This window comes from Bubalus kerabau, chromosome 21, assembly GCF_029407905.1.
Source record: "Bubalus kerabau isolate K-KA32 ecotype Philippines breed swamp buffalo chromosome 21, PCC_UOA_SB_1v2, whole genome shotgun sequence".
NCBI lineage: Eukaryota > Metazoa > Chordata > Mammalia > Artiodactyla > Bovidae > Bubalus > Bubalus kerabau.
The window spans coordinates 3843652-3867489 of NC_073644.1; the positions used below are offsets into that span (position 1 = coordinate 3843652).

A 23838-nucleotide genomic window follows, 5' to 3' on the forward strand; every position below is an offset into this window, starting at 1 on the left:
GCCCAGAAGCCCCCAACAAGCACACAGGCCCTGCACAGCCTCAGGCAGCACCAGGGCCTCTGCCCACTGCTCTCAGCCGCCCTGAGCAGTCTGGCTGCAGAGTCCTCCCTGGGGCGGGGAAGGCGCCCTGAGGCAACACGGGAGACTCCGTGACATCAACAGTGAGACCCGCCCAGGGCCAAGGCAGAGGGAGACGTCCCTGTGCCCAAAAGCCACGCCCCAGCCGCCCCAAAGCCGGGGTCTCTGTGCACTGGGGGCTTCCTTCAGCCCTATGGGGGCCCCACTCACTCAAGGGGGCATTTCATGGGCTTGCAGCAGGAACCACGGAACTGTTTTCCTATGATTCCCTGAATAATGGAGGATTATAATCTTTCCTCTCCCTCCATGCTTTTCTTTACCAACACATAAAAATAACCACCAAACACTAACGCTGCCAGAGATGACGAGCGACATCCCCAGACGGATGATAACGGAGCTGCACCAGCCACCTCTGATTCCTGAGGACTCTTCCTGCTCCCCAAGATCCTTTTCCAAGAGGAAGTTGAATGCATTGATCTGGACCATCCACTAGAGTGTGGGTGCCCCGCCGAAGCATCCTTGCTAGTCGAAGACAGGACCTCAGGCTCAAGGGACGGTCGGTGCTGAGCCCCTCAGAGGACGCTTTCTGGAGCCTTCAAGAGAAGACTTGAAATTTTAAAAAGAAACTACTTAGCTACTTAATTAAAATCAGAGATCACATACAGATAATATTTTAGCCCAGGCTAAATTCTACTGGGGAAAAAACCCAAAAATCAAGAAAATAATGAAGGGTTTCACGTTCTTCTCTGCCCTACATCTCCAACGCCTTGTGCCTGGAAACTTCCCTGGTAAATCAAGGCTGCAGCAGCAGGGGAGACAGCAGAAGCTCCCCGGAAACATAAACACAGAATCATCACAGACGCCAGCTGGCCCACTGCTGGGACAAGCCCCAGACCCGAGGGCAGGACTCACCAGACACATGCACACGTGTCCACAGCAACGCGTGTTACAACAGCAAGAGGGGGAAGCAACCCAGGGGACACGGATGGACAACGGGTGAGTAAGGAGAGGAGACACATACCAGGGGACACTACTCAGCCCTAAGAAGGAAGGAGTCTGACACCTGCCACAACGCCGTGAACCTGAAGAACACGGTGCCTGCCTGATTCCTCTTAAATGAGTCCCTAAAGTTGTCAGATCCACAGAGGCAGAAGGTCCAAGGCGGGTTCTGGGGGCTGCCGAGTCAGTGTTTAATGGGAAGAGTTTCAGTCTGGGAAGATGAGAGATTTCTAGCAACGGATGGCGCACGTGTGACTGTAGTTAATGCCACTGAACTGAGCATAAAAACAGCTCAGCTGGTGAATTTCATGTGTATTTTGCCTCACACACTCAGTGTTGATGAAACATAAAACCTTTTCCTTCCTGTGGCAGTGACACCACCTACTGTGACTTGGCACCTACTGTGTGCAGTGTGCCGGGACCCCGGCAGAGCACGCAGGTATAAGTCCATGGATTCACCGACACATGGACACAGCACGTGCTCACCCACACTGCGGTCCTTACTTCCTAACCTGAGGACTCATTTGGTGAGACAGTGTCGGGTGGCAGGAAGTGATGTTTCTGGAAATGAGGAAGAGGTGGGTGATGGATATGAATGGTGGCTGACATGGGGACCAGCAAGAAGACTCAAGGCCGGCTCAGTCTCTGGTGACACAGCCCTGACTTCTGTTCCCTGATTCTTGCGTAAATGGTTTCCTCCTCGGATTGTATGGAGTTATTGCTGCTTAGAAAGTCCAAACACGTCTTTAGAAGCAAAATCCAAAACCTGGGTCTAGTTAAGACAACTGGAAATGACAGCCCAGGAATCAGACACCCAAACAATGAAGGAAGCGAAACCAATTTCCTAAAATTTACATTTAAATTTGATCTGCAGTCAGGGTCACCAGGCTCCCAGTGGAGCCCACTCACAGCTGTTACCAGAGGACCGGACTCTGCATCTCTGAATAATGAGCTGACCACATCAGGTGAACTTGGACATGACCCCGGACAGCGAGGGGCTCTCAGGGAGGCGCTATGGGAGCTCTGACCTGCTCCACCTGGACGGGGGTGGGGGTGTTCAAGTCCAATGCCCACCCCTGGAAGCTGGAGCTGGAGAGCAGGCAGGCAGAGAAACCCCCGCCGCTCCGTGAGGAAACGCAGGTGGCACTGTGCAGGGCGACACAGTCACATCGTCAGACACGCAGCAGCTCCTCCCTCCTGACCCCAGCCCCGACGCCATCCACTCCGGCCTCCCAGAATGTGCCTGAGACCTTCCGGGGCGCGTGCAGCACACAAACACCCGTGAGCTCTGGGTGACACCTTAACCCGTGGGGGACACTTCCACCTGTACCTCTCAGGTCAACAAGGGAGCAGGAAGTCCACCAACTGCTCAGACACCAGCCCCAGCACCTCCACAGAGCCAGTGCGGGAGCTGGGCACCTGGGAGAATTCCCAGGTCCTCTTCTTCTGGTCCAGGATGATGGGACTTGAGTTTACAGCACAGCACTCTCTACAGCAGGCATTTTTAGCTCCGAATTGTCCAAGCTTCTGGGCCCGGCCGGCAGACAGGATGGGTGAGAAGGCCGCTGACCAGCGGACTCACTGAGTTCTCGGAACTGGCAGGAATTTGGAGCCTCTGCCAGCAGTGGACAGCCTGGTGCCCCCGCGGTGTCAGCGGCTCTCTCCCCTGAACCAGAGCTGGTGCGGTGGTTCCAGGGCCCATGGTTTCAACCAACAGGGCAGGGGTGCCTAAGGCCACCAGGCCGTGGGTGCCCCTCCCTCCCCTGGCCCAGCTGCCTCATGGCCGCGACTCGAGTCCAGCCCTAAGTCCCCGCTGACTCCCACCACCCCGGCCGGTTCCGTCTCCGCCACCCCCAGCCCTGCCCAGCCCGGCCGCCTGTCCCAGCCCCAGTCCAGCCCGGGTGCCCTGCCAGCTGCCCTGGCCCGCGCTTACCCGCTCCTCTTCGGCGCGGATGTCCGGCATGGTGCTGAGGCAGAGGCCGACGGCCGTGACGGCCACGAAGGCCACGGACACGCAGGCGAAGAGCTTGCCGGCCGGGCCTGAGCGCGGGTCGTCCACCACGTCGCGCAGGCGCCGCCGGCCGCGCGCGAGCCGCCCGCCAGGTCGCGGGGTGCAGGCCGGGCTCCCTGGTGCCCCGCGCTCCGCCGGCCCCGCGCGCGCCTCGGCCGCCTCCTCCTCGCGGCGGCGCAGGCGGCGCAGGCAGCAACGCTCCAGGCGCGCCTCGTCAATGCCCCAGTACGCCAGCTCGTCGCGGAAGGCCAGGGCGCACGGGCCGCGCAGCAGCCGCAGCTTCCCGGCGCGCAGCAGCGCCACGATGGCGCGGAAGGCGCAGGGGCTGCGGTCGAAGAAGAACTCGTCGCGGCTCACGTCGTAGTCGTCGCACACGCGCAGCAGCTCGTCGTGGCCGCGGCAGGCGCGCAGGCGCTCGAGGCGCGCGAGGGGACAGCGAGCCAGCGCGGCCCAGGCCAGGCGCACGCGGCAGCCGCCCACGTTGATGATGACGTGCCGGGCTCGGGCCCCGCCGCCGCCGCCCCGCCGCTCCGCGGGCCCGGGCAGCAGGGCCATGGCCCCATGCGCCGCGCCGGGGTCGGGAGGCTGGGCCTGCAAAGGAACGGAGCGCGTGTTAGGCCGCAGGCAGGATGGAGCTGGGGGCACCCTGCCTGCGCGCGACCCAGCGGCCTGGGACCAAACGGAACCCAGGGCTCCCCCGGCTCCGGCGCTCAGTTCTCCGCTGCATCCCTGAGGCCCCCCCTTTACATCTGCGTAAATGTTTGGAAACAGAGTCCCTGACTCAGGAACCACATCACAGAAGTTGCATGGACTCCTGTGGGTTCTTTTCCACACTACTGAAGGGAGGTTCCGGTCCTCCCCGAATCCTGCCAGGATGGTCCCCCTCAGTGCTTGTTAACATGATGGGGCCGCACTCGGGCACCAGGCGCTTCCCTGCACTGTGGCCACAGGGACGGAACACAGAAAACAAGCAAGTACCAGCCCAGAGCCTCTTTACCCGGGAGTATGAGGGAAGACATGGGCCGGGCAGTCCTCTGGAGGGGAGAGGGATGGTTCTCAGAGTGTGGACTGAGGGCTGACAGCACCGAAATTATCAGGAGAACCTGCAAAATATATATATTCCTGGCTCTCCACTTAAAATTCAGAGTGACTGGAAAACTGCATAGCAAGGACCTCCAAATATCCTCCCGTTAAAGCAAAGATGGGGAAAAAAACCCATCAGAATTGACTTTTTTGGAACTCCAGACACTAACCAAAGGGTAGCAGCAGCCGGGGGAACACTTGAGAAAGAACCCCTGAATCTCGGTAACAACGTTAACTCAGCATTTTAACCTGCCCCTAGCTTCGTGATAGCCTTGAAGGTGACACCCTGCGTTCCTGGCACCATGACTGGCACTGGGAGGGGGAGAGTGCACCCCATTCAGGGGGAGCCATAACTGTTGGGACCTTTCTGGTGGCGCCCCTGAAAGACCCATCAGAGGGCCTGCCTGTACCTCCCCCGACTCAGGGCTCTCCCAGGGCAGAGGTGGCCACCTGAGCAGCTTGTGGAAATCATTTACATGAAAACGTTTGCCGAGACAAGGGATGAACTTTGTGTCACGGCAAACAACAGGCTAACCAGAAGGCTAGGGAGAAGAGGCTGGCGAACGAGATGCTTTGAAAAGCTCTGAGGAATTCCTGGAAACCTAGAATGCGGCTCACATGCCTGGGGCCGTGGGCATGCTCTGGAAAGACCTGAGAAGCCTCGCCCTTCCCCTGCACCCCCCTGCAGGCTCTGCACCAGCAAGATGTGAAGGTGGGGGGCGTGCGGTGAGGGACAGCCTGCTGGTGTTGAAGTGCTGGGACACACACAACTAATCTGCAGAAACTGGTTTTTGTTTCTGTTCCAGGCATTTGAGATGCTCTGTCCAATCACTTTCTGACCATTAAGTTAATGCAACAGAGACATCTGCAAGACAAAGACAAAAAATACAGACTGCATAATTTATTCAGGAAACAAGAGCCCTGAAATGCTTCCCCATCCACCATGTGGGTTATAGGAGGCATTTAAGCACTGTAGATTTTTTTTTTTTTAAAGACTTAATAGAAAAAATGGGCAAACTATCACTGAGTTTATAGTAAAGGGGAAAAAATAGACTTTAAATATATGAAAAGAAGTTCCAGTTCATTCCTAACAGCAAAAGTAAACATCTCAAGTTGCCACAGATATTGCGTTGTAGGGTGGGAGAGGTTGAGGACATAGTTTATTGCATTCGCTTCTCGCAAGTGGTAACTGGTAAGCCATCATGACAGGAGGTGGAAGGTTTGAACTCACCCTGTAGGAAGCAGGGATGTTTGTCCCTACACCCTAGGGAAAGAAATCTGCCCTGGGGAGAGGATTAAAAGATTTCTCTGCCTGGCTCTTTGAGAATACATGTCTAAAAATCCTACCTGCACAGGAGGTATGAGGTTGAAACTTCTGTCTCAATGACAGAAACCTAAGAAATTATCACCTGTGAGAGGAGGTCTCATGTTGACCACATCCAGAGACTCTGGTTAGACCACACACAGAGTCACCTGAGGCAACTCTGCCCCCAGGGGCATCAGGGAGGCCTGGGGTGATTTTGGTTGTCATGACCAGATGCAACAGTTCCCCACTGGTGTCCAGTGGGAAGAAGTCGAGGGTGCCATGAGACCACACAGTGCACACGCACGATACCCAGCCCAACGCCAACAGCACCGCGGGTCTTCAGGGATGGGCTTGCCACTGAAGCCTCAGAGGGGCCCACTGGTGAAGCCCTGACAGATGAACTTACAAACTGAAATTATAAAATACACAGGGCAGAATCCCACCTAAGCAAACACCGGCAGGCACAGGAGTAATAGGGTCGGGCTCCGGTGGTAAGATTATCAAAAATAATTCAATGCATCAAAGAAGGAATTAACCCCAGAGGATGAAAGATATTATTAAAAAGACTAGGAGAATCTCATAATGAAACCCAGTTTCCAGAAGTGAATAGATAAGACTGAAAATAGAGATGGTCAGTTTGGGGTCAGGCTGAATCAGGTTGAGGTCAGGCTGAGTCAGGTGAGGCCAGGTTGGGGGTCACACTGGGGTCAGGTTGAGGGCAGCTTGGGTCTGGTTGAGGTCAGGTTGGGGTCATGCTGGGTCTGGTTGAGGTCAGGTTGGGTCTGGTTGGGGTCAGGTTGAGGTCATCTTGGGTCTGGTTGAGGTCAGGCATGCTGGGTCTGGTTGAGGTCAGGTTGGGTCTAGTTGGGGTCAGGCTGAGTCAGGTTGGGTCAGGTAGAGGTCATGCTGGGTCTGGTTGAGGTCAGGTTGGGTCAGGTAGGGGTCAGGTTGAGGTCGGCTGGGTCAGGTTCTCTCCCAGGAACCCTCCAAAAGGAGTCAACAGAAGACAGACAGCACAGACAAGAACACATATGGAAGATAAAGTGAAGTTATCAATACTGTTTAGTAGGAATCCCAAGGGAAGGAAACGGAAGCTAGGTGGCATCCAGCTGCAGCTTAGACTGACCACAGGATGGCGAACACCCCCACCAGGCACTTTTCGGGGAGACCTGGGGACCTTAGTCGAGAGGACCTGACTTTGTGGTACTTCGGGTGAGACGTCACCCCATTCCTGGATCCTGGGAGCTGCAGGTGGGGTGGTGCCAGTTAGGGATGCTGCCTCTGGGGGGTCTGCGAGGGGGGCGTCAGAGGGGTGTGTGTGTGTGAAAATGAAAAAGGGGGAAAACACACAAGATTAGACAGGGGTCTCAAATATCAGAAGACCAACCCACAGTTGAAGAAATGTTTATTCTGTAGCTGAATTTACCAGTTTCTATTTAGGCTTAGAAACATGAACTGAAACAGACTAAAACCTGTTTAGTGGAGGTAAACCTTTGGATCTCACAAGAGAACTGAAGTATTCTTCTCTAGGAAAAATGTCTTTCCTTGTGCAAAACAGATAGCTTCCTATTTGGAGGAGGTGACCTTTAAAATGAACAAATTTGGAAAACTCAGCAGTGGCCACAGGACTAGAAAAGGTCAGTTTTCATTCCAATCCCTAAGAAAGGCAATGCCAAAGAATGCTCAAACTACCGCACAATTGCAGTCATCTCACACACTAGCAAAGCAATGCTCAAGATTCTCCAAGCCAGGCTTCAACAATACATGAACCGTGAACTTCCAGATGTTCAAGGTGGTTTTAGAAAAGGCAGAAGAACCAGAGATCAAATTGCCAACATCCGCTGGATCATGGAAAAAGCAAGAGAGTTCCAGAAAAACATCTATTTCTGCTTTATTGACTATGCCAATGCCTTTGACTGTGTGGATCACAATAAACTGTGGAAAATTCTGAAAGAGATGAGAATACCAGACCACCTGACATGCCTCATGAGAAATCTGTATACAGGTCAGGAAGCAACAGTTAGAACTGGGCATGGAACAACAGACTGGTTCTAAATAAGAAAAGGAGTACATGAAGGCTGTGTATTGTCACCGTGCTTATTTAACTTATATGCAGAGTACATCATGAGAAGTGCTGGGCTGGAGGAAGCACAAGCTGGAATCAAGATTGCCGGGAGAAATATCAATAACCTTAGATATGCAGACGACACCACCCTTATGGCAGAAAGTGAAGAGGAACTAAAAAGCCTCTTGATGAAAGTGAAAGAGGAGAGTGAAAAAGTTGGCTTAAAGCTCAACATTCAGAAAATGAAGATCATGGCATCTGGTCCCATCACTTCATGGCAAATAGATGGGGAAACAGGGGAAACAGTGGCAGACTTTATTTTCTTGGGCTCCAAAATCACTGCAGATGGTGACTGCAGCCATGAAATTAAAAGACACTTGCTCCTTGGAAGAAAAGTTATGACCAACCTAGACAGCATATTAAAAAGTAGAGACATTACTTTGCCAACAAAGGTCCGTCTAGTCAAGGCTATGGTTTTTCCAGTAGTCATGTATGGATGTGAGAGTTGGACTATAAAGAAAGCTGAGGGATGAAGAATTGATGCTTTTGAACTGTGATGTTGAAGAAGACTGCAAGGAGATCCAACCAGTCCATCCTAAAGGAAATCAGTCCTGAATGTTCATTGGAAGGACTGATGTTGAAGCTGAAACTCCAATACTTTGGCCACCTGAAGAACTGACTCTTTTGAAAAGACCCTGATGCTGGGAAAGATCGAAGGCAAGAGGAGAAGGGGACAACAGAGGATGAGATGGCTGGATGGCATCACCGAGTCTATGGACATGAGTTTGGGTAAACTCCTGGAGTTGGTGATGGACAGGGAGGCCTGGTGTACTGCAGTTCATGGGGTCGCAAAGAGTCGGACACAACTGAGTGACTGAACTGAACTGAAATGTACCTGGGTGGGGAGCCACGCTGCTGAGCCCCCAGGGCCCCACATCCTCCCACGGGTGCATGTACTGATGGACTCCCAGATGTTAGCACCTGCGTCTTTCGTGGGGATGTTCTCGGGCTCCGGGGTCCACCTGCCTGCCCAGCACAGGCCAAGCGGGAGTGAATGGTGAGGGAGGCTCCTGCCCCAGGAAGAGCAGGACAGGGTAGGGGGAAGCTCTCAGTGGGGACAGCGCGCCTCAGAGACCGGCCACTGCAGAGCGCCTCCAGCCCGCCCACCGCTGCGGGCTTGGAGAGGGCTTTGTCTCCTCGCTTGAGAGTCAAGCTCAGTCAGGGAAGCATAGCGGGGGGCACTCAGGAGATGAGGTGCAGAGCCCCTTCCCACACTGCTTCTGCCGTCAGCCCCCAGGTCTGCGGGGAGGGGGCCATGCTCGCCCCTCTACCGAGGCCACTCCAGTCCTCGCCTGGCCTGGTGCCCCTCCAGATGCTCACTTTCATTACAGCTGAAGTGCTTCACCTCTGAGTTGACACGGGTTCACAAGAACGAACACATGAGACTAGCCACGTGACAATCGGAAAACGTGATCTAAATGAGAAATGCTTTTCTCCAATCATTCAACTAGCACATGACTGTGGCTGAGCTAGTTTAAACTAAAAATGCGTCCAACCTCCTGACAATAAGGAGGACACAGGTTAATATTTGGTGAGACACTGCACTGTTTTTCAATTCTTATTGTCCTACCGAGACAAACATCACATGAATTAGGATAAAAATCATCCACGTGTTAAGTACAAAGACCCAAAGGTAAAGAACTAATTTTAAATAAAACATGATTGTTAGGAAATTTCAGTCTTAAAGTACTATTAGGATCATTCCTATAAATTCTGTCCAATTGTTAACCTCCAATGTGTTCAACCATTTTTTTCCTGGAATGCATTTCTTTTCTATATGTCAAAGTTACACAAATTGCAAATTACACTTCTAAAGTGTATATATGAACAGAACCAAAAACACGCTAATTAGATCTATTTTTAGCCATGCTGTTGACAGAAAGATTGATGATTATTTTTCAGTTATGATTTATAACTTCATATAGTCTCCAAATCTATAAGGCATATAGAAATTTGATAACTAGTAACTCTTATCCACAAAGCATGATGCATATAGCAGAACTGCATATAATTGCCCCAAAGTTTTTTAAAAATTAAACTTTCAATTTTGAGATTGTAGAGATCCTTTTACCCAAATCGTGCAGTGGTAGCATCTCGCAAACCTACAGGGTGCTGCCTCGGACGTAGTCCAGACACGGAGTGTCCATCTCACCGGGCCCCCAGCACCTCCATCCCTCCCAGCCCCACCCCGGCCTAACGTGGCCCCAGCGGTCCGTGCTCTGTCCCTGTGCTCCCGTCATCCCAAGCACGGTGTACAAGAGGACCCACGCTGGCAGGTAGCCAGTGAGGACCGAGTCTTTTCGCTCAGCGTAACTCTGAAGATTCGCCAGGTTGTGGCTGGTGCAGCGCTCACAGTTGTATAACCCTCTCAAGGTGAAGGACAGCTGGCTCATTTCCAGGATTTGGCTATTAAGAGCAAAGCTGTTACAAACATTTCCATAAACGTCTCCCCATCATGTGGTTAAAAGCCCAGTTGAGCAAAAGTTTTTACTTTTTGATAAAGTCTAATTTACTTTTTTTTTCCTGACTGTGCTTTTGGTATCAAGAATAATGTGCTTGATCCAACATCCCAAAGATATTCCAGTGTTGTTTTCCCAAAGTTAATAGTTTACATTTTACACTTAAGTCTGTGATGCACTGTGACATAATTTTTGTACAAGGTGTGACCCTCACAGGAAATGCATGTCAACCCCATTCTTGGAGGTGGGCATCCGCAAAGACTTTGAAAGCAAGCCATAAAATGTTTGTTAATCTTGTGATTTATAATAGAGTCGTTTTAGATAAATTCCGCTTGCTCTGGAAACAAGCTACAACAAAATAAAACCAATGTAATTTTTTCTGCTAGAAATTTTACCCCTTTTACATATTGAGTGTCTAATGGGTCTTCATGTTCTCAATACTCTGTATCTTCCACATTTTTTGTAAACTGTGTACAAGTATAAACATGTAAACAGTCAGATGTTTTGGGTACCCATTGACTCTGATTTCTAGAATTTTCATACATTCTACCCATGGTAGGCACATCCGGCTGGGAGTCCAGCAGCCTGGGGACGTACTATACTCACAGCTGAGAGGCTGTTGCACACCCGGTGTGGGTACCTGGAGCCCTCTGTTCAACTTCTGCCCTTCGGGAGTTTGAATTCAACAAGCCTCGACGGCAGCGAATCCACCTCTAAGCGTCTGTGAAGCTTCAATAGTGGTACTGAATAAAGAGGAAAGAAACTCCTGATCTGCTCAGAGAGTGGACGTGAGCACGCCAGGGCAGCTCATAGGTTCCTGAGGCCAGACGAGCTCTCTTCCTACGTGATCGCACCTCAGCCCCCAGGACCGCTTCTCCCCAGAGCAGCTCACTTCTGATGGGAAACAGGACAGGCCCCAGGTGAGCAGACAAGAGAAAGCAGAGCTCCCGTGTGAGAGCACATGCGTCAGTGGTCATCAAAGACGGGCTCCCCCGGGCAGACTTGGAAAGTGTGAGTACATAGTGACTGGACTAGAAACCTAAGTCAAGCCCTGAGTCTATGGTGCGTACACTCTACACAGCAACAGAGGAGGGAGAAGAGAAAGACCACGCGCCACCACGGGGAAACAAGACGTCCGCAGGGTCCGGTGAGCGGGTGCGGACCGTGTCCACCCCTTGACCCCGTGGTCACACCTGGCACCCGGGTGGCAACGCAGGGCAGTGGTCAGTCTCAGCAGCATCTGGCTCTGCCCTGGGCAAGACGAGCTCCAGTCAGATGCCCAGACCCAGGTCCCTGTGTCCAGATAAAACAGGAGGCCTGGGGTCTTCAGAGTCAAGGACAAGGAAAGGAACAGGTGGGAGGGACGTCACAGGAGGTGAAGTGAGAGGCTGTGAGATGTAACCACACGAAATGCATAGACCTTGGTTAGAGTCTACCAGAAAGCCTACAAAACACAGCTTGGGGACAGCTGGGAAAATCTGAAATATTTGTTATTGTTAATTTTCTTAGGTGTTATAATGGAATTGGTTATGGAAGAGAATAGCCTTATTTTTAGGAGATGCATATTCGACTACTCAGGGATAACTGTCTTGGCTTCTGTAAACTACTTCCACATGGTTCATTCATCTCACATATATATGGACACACACACATATATACACAAAATCTCATATATATTATATATATACTTCCACACAGATGGCTAGGTTTTCACTGTACTACTCTTTGGACTTTAATGTATGTTTGAAAATTTTTACTTGAAAAGAGCGACAAAGAAACAGCGCCCCCACCACCCAACCCAACAAAACACAATTCTGGTGATGTTCCTTTCCTCCTTACGTAGTAAGATGTAAAATAATGTACAACGTCCATTTTTATTTATGGACCTACTAATAAGGATTATGTTGTGTGACAGGTAATTTTATGTGTCAACTTGCCTGGGTCATGGGGTGCAGCAGATATTTGTCAAATATGTTTCTGGGTGTTACCAGTAAGGTGTTTTTGAATGGGATTAACATTTAATCTGTAGAGTGAAGCCAACTGCCCTCCCAGACATGGGTGTCGTATATGAAGGTTTTTTGAGATAAAAGCCCCAGACGTGGGTGTCATACATTAAGGTGGTCAAGATAAAAGCCCACTAAGCAGCCAAGCCCGGCCGCCCCCTTAGCTTCCTCGGCCACACAAGGTGCCCCCCACTGCCCACGCTAGCTTCTTGGTACTGCTACTCCTGGCATTTCTGTGCAGGACGCTCACATCCTGACTGGGCAGAGGGTCACCCCACTTTCCCTTCCTGGCCTCTAGGACAGAGGCTGGCCCAGCCTCGGGCCCTGGAGCCCAGGCCGAGGACTCTGATCTGCCTTTGTGCTTTTCCTGGTCACAAGGTCACTCGGAACCAGCACACTGGTCGTGACCACATGGACCACACGACTTGACACACATCGTTCGTTCACGTACACAGCATGCTTTGACCCCCTTGGCAATGGTCCGTCTGTGGGGAGTTCTGTGAAAGTGTGTTTCTTTTAAAGAACCAGTCCCAGATTTGGGTTTTTGTTCTAAAAACTTATAGTTACTAATTTCTCACTTTGCAAACATCGCTCACACGTGGGCGTCGAAAGGAAAACAACTAGAGTCACAACGGAAATTCCTAGCGACCGTAACATCACATCCAGCTGCACAGGAGAGACTTAGGCCCAGCGGCAAGGGGGCCTCTGTTCACTGCGAGGCTGAGACACAGAACAGCCCATTCCGGCCACTGCAGGGGCAGCGAGGCCTCTCTCTTGCCCGCTGACAGCAGATGCTGGCTGGTGGCAGGCGGGCAGGTGAGGGGGACGTCCCAGATCTTGGCAGGTCAGCATGTGTGATGCTGAGGGGACGAGGCCAAGATACTGTTTCTCTGAAAACAGTGCGTGACTTGTGCCAGGCGCTGTGGAGGCTGGGTTCCCACATGTAGGTGGGAAAGTCTTGGATGGAGCCAAAGCTGGGAACCTTGGCGCTGCTGCTCCGGCCAGCTCCTTGAAAGCTGCTGAAACCTCTCCAGATCTCAGGGTCCAGCTGGTGAATCAAGGGAGTGGATAAGATGATCCCAAGGCCTCCTCCAGACTCAAGGTTCATAAATAGCAGGTAAGAGTGGAGAATACAGAAGGCCTGGTCTCTTGGAAAAAAGCCAGAGAGAGCGGGAGGATGGAGGAGGAAATAAGCAGCAAGAGCTGAAGAGAAAAGAGACTTGGGCAGGGGGGACAGCTGGGGATGGGGGCACAGTTGGGGATGGGGGGACACCCGGGGGAAGGAGGGGACACCCGGGGTCAGGAGAGGACACCCGGGGAAGGGGGGGTCACCTGGGGGCGGGGGGGACACCCGGGGTCAGGTGGGGTCACCTGGGGGCAGGCAGGAAACCCGGGGGCGGGTGGACACAGTTCCACTCAGAAAGTTAGCACTCTCGATCACCAGCTGACCCTTCATTCTGGGTCCTGGGACACAGCCTTTAAGAATAAAGGCCTCCCTGAGGTTTTCTCAATGACCCTGGTGCTCCTGGGGTGAGACGTCCCGAGGAGGATGAGGCTGGACCCTGGCACCCAGGGCACAGGACGGGAGGGCACAGCACCACAGGCTCTGCAGGGCCCGAGCTCACCGTCTTGCCAGAAGTCCCCTCCCGCCCCAGAGCTCCTCACGGCCGTCTCCCTCTCTCCCCACACTCTGTCTGTCTCAGTCTCTCCTGCCCTCCTCCCCAGCGAGGCCTCACGCTCCAGGGGGGCTGTCCTGTGGGGACAGGCGTCCAAGTGGCCAGTCCATCCGGCCGGTTCTTGCCCCAAAGCTCTCTCTGCCTCTCGTTGGGCATGAACCTCTGAGGAAATCATTGTTTTCTCAGGCCCTCTCATGTTGAGATTTCCTGGGCCATGGTTTAGTTCAACAACTCTGTTTTCCCCGTGGGAGGCGGGGCCGCATGCAGGACCCCTCACCTCCGGGTGGCTTCCCCGCGTCGGGCTCATCCTTGGTGGGGGGCGGTCCCCCGTCTCTGTTGGGGCTCCTCTGGCGCTGAGATGACAAGTCTCCCTCCTGCAGGCACTGCATCTAGACCCCGGTCAGCCACGGGCTTCTTGGAGAGTCCAGGACACGTGGCTCATCGCCTCACAGACACATGGTGGGTCTGGGGTCCTGAGGACTCTGAGGTTGGCTGTGGTCACAGGACCCCTGGGAAGAACCTGTATTTCGGGGGACGTTTATGTTTACTCCAAGCACCCACTTGGTTACATCGTGATGGTCATTGTATTTTCCTCAAACACTGCTCTCACTCCAGTCTACACGGTGTTGGACACTCTGAGGACAGGGTTTCGAGTGGAAATGTAGTAGCTTCTCGGAAACTGCTCCTTGCCTCAGCTCCTCTGTCTCCATCAGTGAACTAGACAGACAGCCGTGGTGTCGCACGATAAACGTACAACTGTCACCTTTAGGCTCAAATGGGAGGCCCTGACCACGTCTCCCCTGCTTCAGGGGAGATTTCTTCCTTCATGGAGGCCAATCTGTGTCCCGTGTCCTCACCCCACCCCCCAGAGTATTCCCTATTCCAGCCCCCAGCCCCAGCTGTGGGGGTTCTTCGTAATCAGCAAATGAGCAACTCAGGGATGGACGTGCCCTCCAGCCCCAGGCAGCCCCCAGCACAGCCCACTCCTCGCCCTCCTCCTGGACGAGGGTCTCCACGGTGCCCGCGGTCCCCTCATAGGGCGTCCTCCTGGATGAGGGTCTCCACGGTTCTCCACCTCCCCCCACAGGGCGCCCTCCTGGACAAGGGTGTCCACGGTGCTCCACTGCCCCCCCACCTCCCTGCAAAGGGTGCCCTCCTGGACAAGGGTCTTCACAGTGCCCGCGGCCCCCTCACAGGGCACCCTCCTGGACGAGGGTCTCCATGGTGCTCCATCCCCCCATCCACTTCACGGGGCTCTCGGGGGACCAACAGCACGTCCCTCTAGAGTCCTCCCCTCTCTGGCCCACCTGGGGCTCCTCGGCCCCCCCACCAGCTCCCCCAAAGGCCTGATCCCCTCCTGAATGTCTCCGAGCTACCCCAGAGCCCGGGAGTTACTGGGGCTTAGGCCACTGCCCACCCAGCTCAGGGCCCTGCTGACCCCATGTGAGCCCCACAGCCCCTCCAAGAACAATTGTCTCCGAGGCGGCTTGAGCCCCCTCACCCTCCGCCGAGTTCGGGTCCCTAGACTTGGAGCATGAACCTCCTCTTGGATTTAAGGACATCTCCCAGTGACTGAGCGCCTATGGGTTAGAAAAAGCAATTATGTTCCAGAACGATCATAACTGCTAAGTCTGTTTCAATGTACAGGTTGAGGACTATAATTAGCACATCTGTATGCAAACGTCTGCTGCATCAGTTTTCTCTGAAATCTCTGTTCACATGGTGCTTCTGCTCCCGCACCCAGAGGAGCGAGGCTGCCCCAGAGCCTGGGCTCTGCGAGAGGCTTCGGAGCTGCCAGGGCCTGGGGGGCGGCCACCCCGCCGCTGGGGGCGGCTCACGGCTGACAGTTGGACTGTCGTCCAACAGTGTCGACAGGCGTCACTGGGGGGCTTCTACTGGAGTGTGTCCCTCTGCAGCGTCTTGCAAATCCCCCCAGAGCGTCTCTTGGGGACAGGGGACAGACCCTCAATGTGTCAGAGGCCCCACACTTGGGCCCCCAGTCATCTTGTCCCCCCAGTCAGCTTCTAAGCCTACATAATAGAAACTCTCTGATGCCTAAGAAAGACGAAGTTACAGAGCCACCGTCCAGAGCTCATCCCCCGCCCCTCTGGACAGGGCCCCGTGGGGCTTCCTGAGCTAAGAGGCCGAGGCTCTGGTCCAGCCTGGCCCTGGATGCTGACCTTGGAGCAGACCTTGGTACAGGACGGAGCGACAGACACTTCAGCAAACAGAAAGAGGAAGGAGTCACGGCCACCACCTCTCCCGCCCTCTGCCGTCTCTGGTGGGGCGGTGGGGGTGGGTGTTGTGTGGACCAGCGTGTCCCCTGCTGAGACGAAGGGCTGCAGCCTGAGGGTACAGGGCTGGCCGAGACCCGCCCGCAGACCCTCCGGGGCCTGAAGTGCGGGTCCCTGGGCTGGGCCCCAGGAGGCCTGAGGCCCCCCTGCCTCCCCGTGAAGACCAAGAGACCCCCGTGACCTGGGGAGGGCAGCAGCCTCCTCGCGGCCTGGACTCCCTTAGCTCCCTGAGCAGGAAACGGACAGTTTCCAGATCACTGAATTTTTACTTTACAGTCAGGACAGTTCTTAATTGGTAATTTCTTTCTTAAATCAATTTTATTAAGCAAGTGATGAATCATTCCCACCCCGTCTGCTGCAGAATGTGATGTATGTAAGCCGCTTCCATGCGACCTCCATGGCACTGCGGGTCCCAGCCGGCTGTTGCCACGGGGACACAGGGACAAGGGGGACCCTGGCTCCAGGGACGAGGAGGAGACCTGCCCGAGCTCTGCCAGCGGCCAGACCCAGGTCGGAGGGAAAGCAGGAAGGGCTGGAAGAGGACAAACCAGCCTGAGAAGCCGTGGGAAGCAGCTCTGACGGCTGTGGGGCGACAGACTGACTGACTGACTGAAATATGAGCGGAGTCTGTCAAGTTGGCAAATTCTCACAGGCTGAAAACATCCTTCTGAAGTGTCAGCAACTCTAGAGGCAAAGCAAGCCTGGAGAGACGTGCCACCTCAGAGACAGAGGAGAAACACGACCCAGACGTGGGCCTGAGAGGCTGGGTGTCAGGGGGTTGGGGGTGGGGCGCTGCTGGACTGGCTACAGCTTGGTCCCCTTGCAGGACAGGGTTCATTTCACAGAGCTTTCTGTTAAGATCTTAACATGAGGGGAAGCTGGGGGCAGATACAGGAAAAGTCTGTGCTAATTTTGCAGCTTTTCCGTAAGTTTAAAATAGTTCAAATAAAAAGTTTCTTTATATTTAACTTTTTCCGTTTCAACCCTGAGGCACTGGAACGAAAAACACCTTGGATCTGAATTTGATGAGTTTCAGTGACGCCTTCACACCCCTCTCCCCAAATATTAGCGCTAGGATTTCGTCAAAGGCAAAAGCTGCTGGCATGCTCAGACCACTTCTATCTCTGTGTGTGTTAATCGCTTAGTCGTGTCTCACTCTGCAACTTTATGGACTGTAGCCTGCCAGGTTCCTCTGTCCATGCAATTCTCCAGGCAAGAATACCAGAGTGGGTTGCCATTCCCTTCTCCAGGGGATCTTCCTGACTCAGGGATCGAACCCATATCTCCTGCATTGCAAGCAGATTCTTTACCATTGCCTTCTCCGTTTGAACCACCAGTGTGACACAAAAAGCATACACAACAAAATTTAAAAATAGATCAATTGGACTTGATTAAAATTAGACTTCTGTGCATTGAAAAACTATCAACAGATAGAAAAGACAATCCACAGAACAGGAAGAAATATTTGCAAATCATATACCTGATCAGAATTTAGTATCAAGATACAAAGACCTCCTACAGCTAAATAAAAAGAGAAACAACCCAGCTTAAAAATGGGATAAAGATTTGAATAGACATTTCTCCAAAGAAGGCAAACAGCCAACAAGCACCTGAAAAGATGCCCCACAGCACTGGTGTCTCGGGAAACGCAATCAAACCACAGTCCTGCCCAGCATCCCTCCAGAGGCTTCTCCGATGCTTGCTGTCCTGTGGGCATTCAGCCTTCTCTGCTGGCCTCCTCATGTGGCTGCACCCCCTCACCAGCCTCGGAGTCAAGGGGGTCCAGCCATGCCTCTCCTCTGCCAGCACTGTGACTTCTGGGCTCTTCTTATTTTTCTCCTCTCATCTCTTGATTTGCAGACGCATCAGTTTTTCACTGGGCTTCCCTGGTGACTCAGTGGTAAAGCATCTGTCTGCCCGTGCAGGAGACACAGGTTCGATCCCTGGGTCAGGAAGATCCCCTGGAGGAGGAAATGGCAACCCACTCCAGTATTCTTGCCTGGGAAATCCCATGGACAGAGGAGCCTGGCGGGCTACAGACCATGGGGTGGTAAAGAGTTGAACACAACTTAGCAACTGAACAACAGGTTTCATTCTGGCTTCCCCAGTGGATCAGCAGTAAAAGAATCCACGTGCAATGCAGGAGACACGGCAGGAGCCTTGGGTTCGATCCTTGGGTCGAGAAGATTCCCTGGAGAAGGAAATGGCAACCCACTCCAGTATTCTTGCCTGGAGAATCCCATGGACAGAGGAGCCTGGCGGGTTATGGTTCATGGGGTAGCAAAGAGGCTAAGCAACTAAGCAACAAACGAAAACCCAACAATTTCTCATTCAACACACGTGTTCACCGAGCTGCTAGCCCAGCCAGGCAACAGGCTAGACCCTGGGCTCTGAGGGGCTGGACAGGGAGTCACCGGGATCCTGGCAGCCTGGTCAGACCTCGGGCTGCTGGACACCCAGCTCTGCCACCCGGGGGCAGGTCACCCAGGCTCCAGGACGAGGTTCTGTCTGGGGCACCAGGGCCCCTGCAGGTCTGGGCTGGTCCAGCACCGCAGGTTTCCAGGGCGATGCCGCAGTTGATCTGACAGCAGCTCCACAGGCTCCATAATTAGGACCTCTGAGGAGACGCCTTCGCAGCCCCTAAGTGATGGGGGGAGCTGTGACTTCAGCAAACAGCATTTTTAGAAGCAATGCTGCTTCCTGTTGGTCAGTGGGAAGCCTTCTCCCCTTTTCCTTTTATCTACAGGTCAAAATAAGTAAAAACACATCCTGCTCCTGCAGAGTCTCAGGGCCCCCTGCCATGTGAGTCCTCGAGGCCCCCTTCAAAGGGGCACAGCTGTGCGGCTCCTGCAGGGACCAGGCGTGAGTCAGTGATGGGAGACCCTTCCTGGGAAGCACCCGTGTCAACTACACTCTCCTCCGGGAGGTTGGTCCCTCAGAGGCAGGGTGTGTCTCAGCCATGGTCCTGCCACGCTGGACAGGCTCACTGGGGCAGGGCTGGACCAGAGGTGGAGGGGGCTCCATCCATGAAGCCGGGAGGACCTCCAGGCAGAAGCAGTGGGGAGGTTTGGCAGCAGGCCCTGGGTGGGAAGCTGGGGGGTCGGTGGCGGGGCAGAGCCTGCAAGGGCTGCTGGTGTTGTCCCTGCTGCACAGCTGGGCTGATGAAAGACGATCCCACAGACAAGGTGTCTCACTTCCCAATTTCATCACTCACCACGGGAGTCCCGTGGGCATCTAGTGGTTACTGGTTCAGACTCGGTGCTCTTAAGGCTGTGGCCCGGTTCAATCCCTGGTCGGGGACCCGAGATTCCACAAGCCACATGGCACAGCCAGAAAAGTAAAATGAAATAAGAAGACCTTACAAAACTGTAGCAAACAAAAGTGTCACTGGCATAAAGATGGCTTTATGACCAATGGAATGGAACTGAGAGCCAGGAAATAAACCCTTGAATCCACGAGTAAATGGTGCCAAGACTATTCAAGGTGGAAAACCATCTTTTCAACAGATGGTGTTGGGAAAACTGCATATCTGTATGCAAAAAAGGAAGCGGGATCCTTATACCCTTACATAGGATACAGGATACAAGCTTAGATCCTATATCTTACACTATATAAAAAAATTAAAACAGATCAAAGATTTAAACATAAGAGCTAAAGCCACAAAACTCTTAGAAGAAAAAATAAGACCAAAGTTTCATGACACTGGATTTGGTAGTGATTTCTTGGATATGACACCAAGTGTGTGCTGAGTCCCTCAGTTGTGTCCGACTCTTTGCAGCCCCATGGACTGTAGCCCACCAGGATCCTCTGTCCATGGGGATTCTCCAGGCAAGAATACTAGAGTGGGTTACCACACAAGGTGGTAACCTCAAGGGGATTTTCCCAATCTAGGGATTGAACCCAGGCCTCCCATATTACAGGCAGATTCTTTACCATCTGAGCCACTAGGGAAGTCCAAGAATACTGGAGTGGGTAGCCTATCCCTTCTCCAGGGGCTCTTCCTGACCCAGGAATTGAACTGGAGTCTCCTGCACTGCAGGCGGATTTGTAACCAGCTGAGCTACAAAAGCAGAAGTAAAATAAGGAAAAGTAGATTAACTGGATTTTATCAACATTAAACAATTTTGTTCATGAAAGAACACTATCCACAGAGTGGAAAGATAGCCCACAGATCAGAATATAAGGAGAAAATATTTTCAAGTCATATAAAGGATTGGTATCTAGAACACATGGAGAAGTCCTAAAACTAAAAAATAACAACAGCAACAAAACGATTTTAAAAATGGACAAAGGGCTTGAATAGTTATTTCTCCAAAAAAAAAATTTAAGCCCATGAAAAGATGCTCTAATAACACTGGTCATTAGAGAAATGAAAATCAAAACCACAATAAGATACCACTTCACATCCATTAGGGTGGCTATTATAAAGAAAAACAGAAAAAGAGGATTGGTGAAGATGTAGAGAAATTTGAACACTTGGGCAGTGGTTGTTGTTGTTCAGTCGCTAAGTTGTGCCCGACTCTTTGCGACCCCATGGACTGCAGCCCACCAGGCTTCCCTGTCCCTTCACCATCTCCCTGAGTTTGCTCAAACTCACGTCCATGAGTCAGTGATGCCATCCAACCATCTCGTCCTCTGTTCCCTTGGAGGTAGGAATATAGAATGGTACGGTCACTATGGAGAACAGTATGGTGGTCCCGGAAAAAATTAAAAACAGAATCACCATGTGGTCCAGTAATTCCAGCCTGTGTGTCCACCCAGAACTGAAAGCACCCGCGCTCACACCAGTGAAAGTGGGAGCAACCCAAGTGTCCCCGAAGAGTGGGCGGGTCAGCGACACATGTGAAAGACACGGGGAATGTTATGTGTCATAGAAAGGGAAGAAATTCCAACACACGCTGCAGCGTGGGTCAACCTTGAGAACATCGAGCCGAGTGAGAGAAGCCAGCCACAAAAGGGCACACGCCGTGTGATGTCCCTGGAGGAGTCAAGTTCACACACAGGAAGCAGGGTGGGCGGGGTGGGGGAGGGGAGCGAGGGCTTCATCAGGACAGAGTTTCAACAGGAAAATGAAAAAGTTCTGGAGACGGAGGATGGGTGTGCGGGTAGGAACTCAAATGCTTCTGATGCCACTAAGCTGCACACTTAAAAATGGTTAAAATGGTAACTTCTATGTTATGTATTGTTGATTTACTTGCTAAGTCATGTCTGACTCTTTTTGACCCTATGGACTGTAGCCCACCAGGCTCCTGTGTCTGTGGGTTCTCTAGGCAAGAATGCAGAAGTGGGTTGCCCTGCCCTCGTCTGGGGGATCTTGCCGACCCAGGGATCGAACCTGCACCTCTTATGTCTCCTGCGTTGGCAGGCATGCTCTTTACTACTGAGCCACCAGAGAAGCCACATATCATGCATAGTTTATTGCAGTTAAAGAAAACAACAACTCTCCAAAACCACGCAGCTGCTTAGACCTTATTGCTGATCAGTTTTCAGATTACAGGGATCGCGAAGAAAGCACTGTTTTTATGTCCGAAACAGGAAACTTGGGTCCCTTAAGGAACTCGGCCTCTGCCTCGTGCACTTTCCTCCTGGCACACGCAGTGAGTGGCTCCTCAGGGCTCCCATTTCTGTTCTTTCCTCTCGGCTACAATGTCCCTCTCAGAAGGCCATTGAGAGGGTACAGAGCAGACCGTGCAGAGCTCGCACTAGACTAGACATGCACTAGGCTTGCTGGAAACACCCGCTGTGTTTCGTGTTGTGAGCTCAGAAGCAGAGACTCTGTGGCTTCTCAGAAACTGACTGCTGCACACCCCCAGGGGCTCCCCCCGCCTGCCCTCCGGGGCATCACAAGCGTGCGGCCTCTGGGGCATGGGGGTGCTCCCTCAGGCCATGGCTGGCGGCTCTGGGTTCTCCCCAGAGGAGGCAGGATGGGCTGCAGTCTGACCCAGACTGAGCGTCACGGAGGCGATTCTACAAGGACCGGCCTGCAAGGGTCTCAGCTCCAGCTCCGGGCCCCCTCATCAGCATGCCCCTGTGACCCCCTCCTTCCACTCCCAGCTGCGTCCCCTCCGCAGGTCACAGTCCTGCCCCAGACAGGCCAGCTCAGGGGTGCACGGTGGGCAGGCAGGCTCAGGCCCCTGCCCAGGACCAAGCTTTAGCCTGCTGGATCAGCCACCGACGGACACGTCAGCCACTTCTCCACGGTCCCTGCCGTCTAAGCAGTGACAAGACCATGCATGCCCTACTCTTTTGAAATTATTCAAGATAAAGAATAAAGGAACCACAGAAACCGGAGGCCGCTCGTCCACTCCCTGAGCCGGGCTTTTCCAGCTCTGCAGGGACCGCACCCAGGGCCCCGCACATTGTCAGCACCTGCCGCCCAGCCCAGAAACCCCACCAGGAGGTGCTCGTGGGCTTCTCCTCAAGCCGGTGGCCCAGGGCCAGGCCTGCCCCGAGAGCTGTGTGACGTTCGCCCGTCGGCCTGCTGCCCGCCTCCCCATTTCTCTGCCAAGATGGCCGAAGAGATGGGGTCACGGAGAGGAGCTGGTGCAGCGGCGCATGGAGCACGGCTGTCACCTGAGTGCAGACCAGACGTGACCATTTCTATGATGACAACACACACGTGTGTGCCGCGGGGCTGGAGGCAGGGCCAGGGCCCGAGGTGCACAGGCATCCGGGCTGGTCCAGGTCCGCGGGGCTCGTGTGGAGCTCGGTGGACCGGGAGGGCCTGCCATGGCGATCGAGTTGGGATGAATTGGTGTCGTTTAATTTATTTACACCTTGACGTTAACAGTGAGAGTTCAAAAAATAAACAGTTGTACCACTTACTTCAGGAACACTTCTCTTCAGTTCAAATAGTTTCCTAACTTACGAATGCACACGTGCTGTCAGAGGGTAGGAGAGCTAGTCAGGGTGTGAGGAGGAGCAGGGAGGGCTGGCCAGGCCCAGGGCGGGGAAGCCGTGCCCCTGGGGGCCTCTCCTGAGGGTTCCGCCCCACGGGTTCTGTCGGTGCCTTCAGAGGGCGGTCCAAGCGACCTGGGGCGGGAGAGAGAACAAGGACCCACTCACGTTCTTGCCTGGACCGGTGGCCAAGCAGGGCCAAGTCTTCCCGGGGGTGAGAAGGGGCAAGCAGCCCGCTATGGGTGGTAGGAGGGGGCAGGCAGGGGCAGGTAGGGCGGGGGTCAGGGAGCGCCCTCAGCCACCCCCAGGGGTACTCATGGTGCCAGACCCCACCTGGGGTACGTGACCCCCTGAGTGTCCCAGGGTCCTAAGGAGGTTTTCACGGGAAGATGTAAATGCACGTGGTTGCCAGCAGCCTGGGTTACCAGAGGACACGCCCCGAGCCCTGGCTCCGCCCGACGGTCCACACTCAGCCCTCTCACTCCTCCCACCCATATGGTCAAGCTGCTTTGAAGCAACTAGAGGATCAACTTAGCCCCAAAGGGCCCTCTGTTATCCCGCTAAGGTCCAGCTCCCAGCGCTGTGCCCTGTCCATCCTGCTAGCGCCTAGGTTTCCCTGGCCAGCTGCCGATGCGGAGGAGGTGGTTTGCTGTGAAAGTGTGGGAGGAGGCTTCCCACATGGACGCAACACTTCCCTCTGAGTCACAAGAGGATATGTGTTGATGTTTCTCATTCTTCTCTACATCAATTTGCATAAATGAGTCTTGGAGGTTCATCTTCATGAAAAATAATGTTCCCATTCTAAAACTAAGCCATGGGAAAAGTGGAAAATCTGACAGTACAATCGAATAGAAGAAGCTTTAATGCAACCACCACTGACGACCATCAGAGACTGGGGGCTTCCCAC

The 23838-nt window shown here is 53.4% G+C and overlaps 1 protein-coding gene across 1 annotated transcript in view; it reads right to left on the bottom strand.

The window, feature by feature from the left end:
- The window catches only part of KCNG2 (potassium voltage-gated channel modifier subfamily G member 2), a 52338-nt gene that overhangs the window by 18686 nt on the left and 9814 nt on the right, over positions 1-23838 (bottom strand). The window contains exon 2 of the mRNA XM_055559361.1: positions 3011-3679. Within this exon, the coding sequence (XP_055415336.1) occupies positions 3011-3643 (633 nt within the window). The 5' untranslated portion in view covers positions 3644-3679. The remainder of the gene's footprint in view (positions 1-3010; positions 3680-23838) is intronic.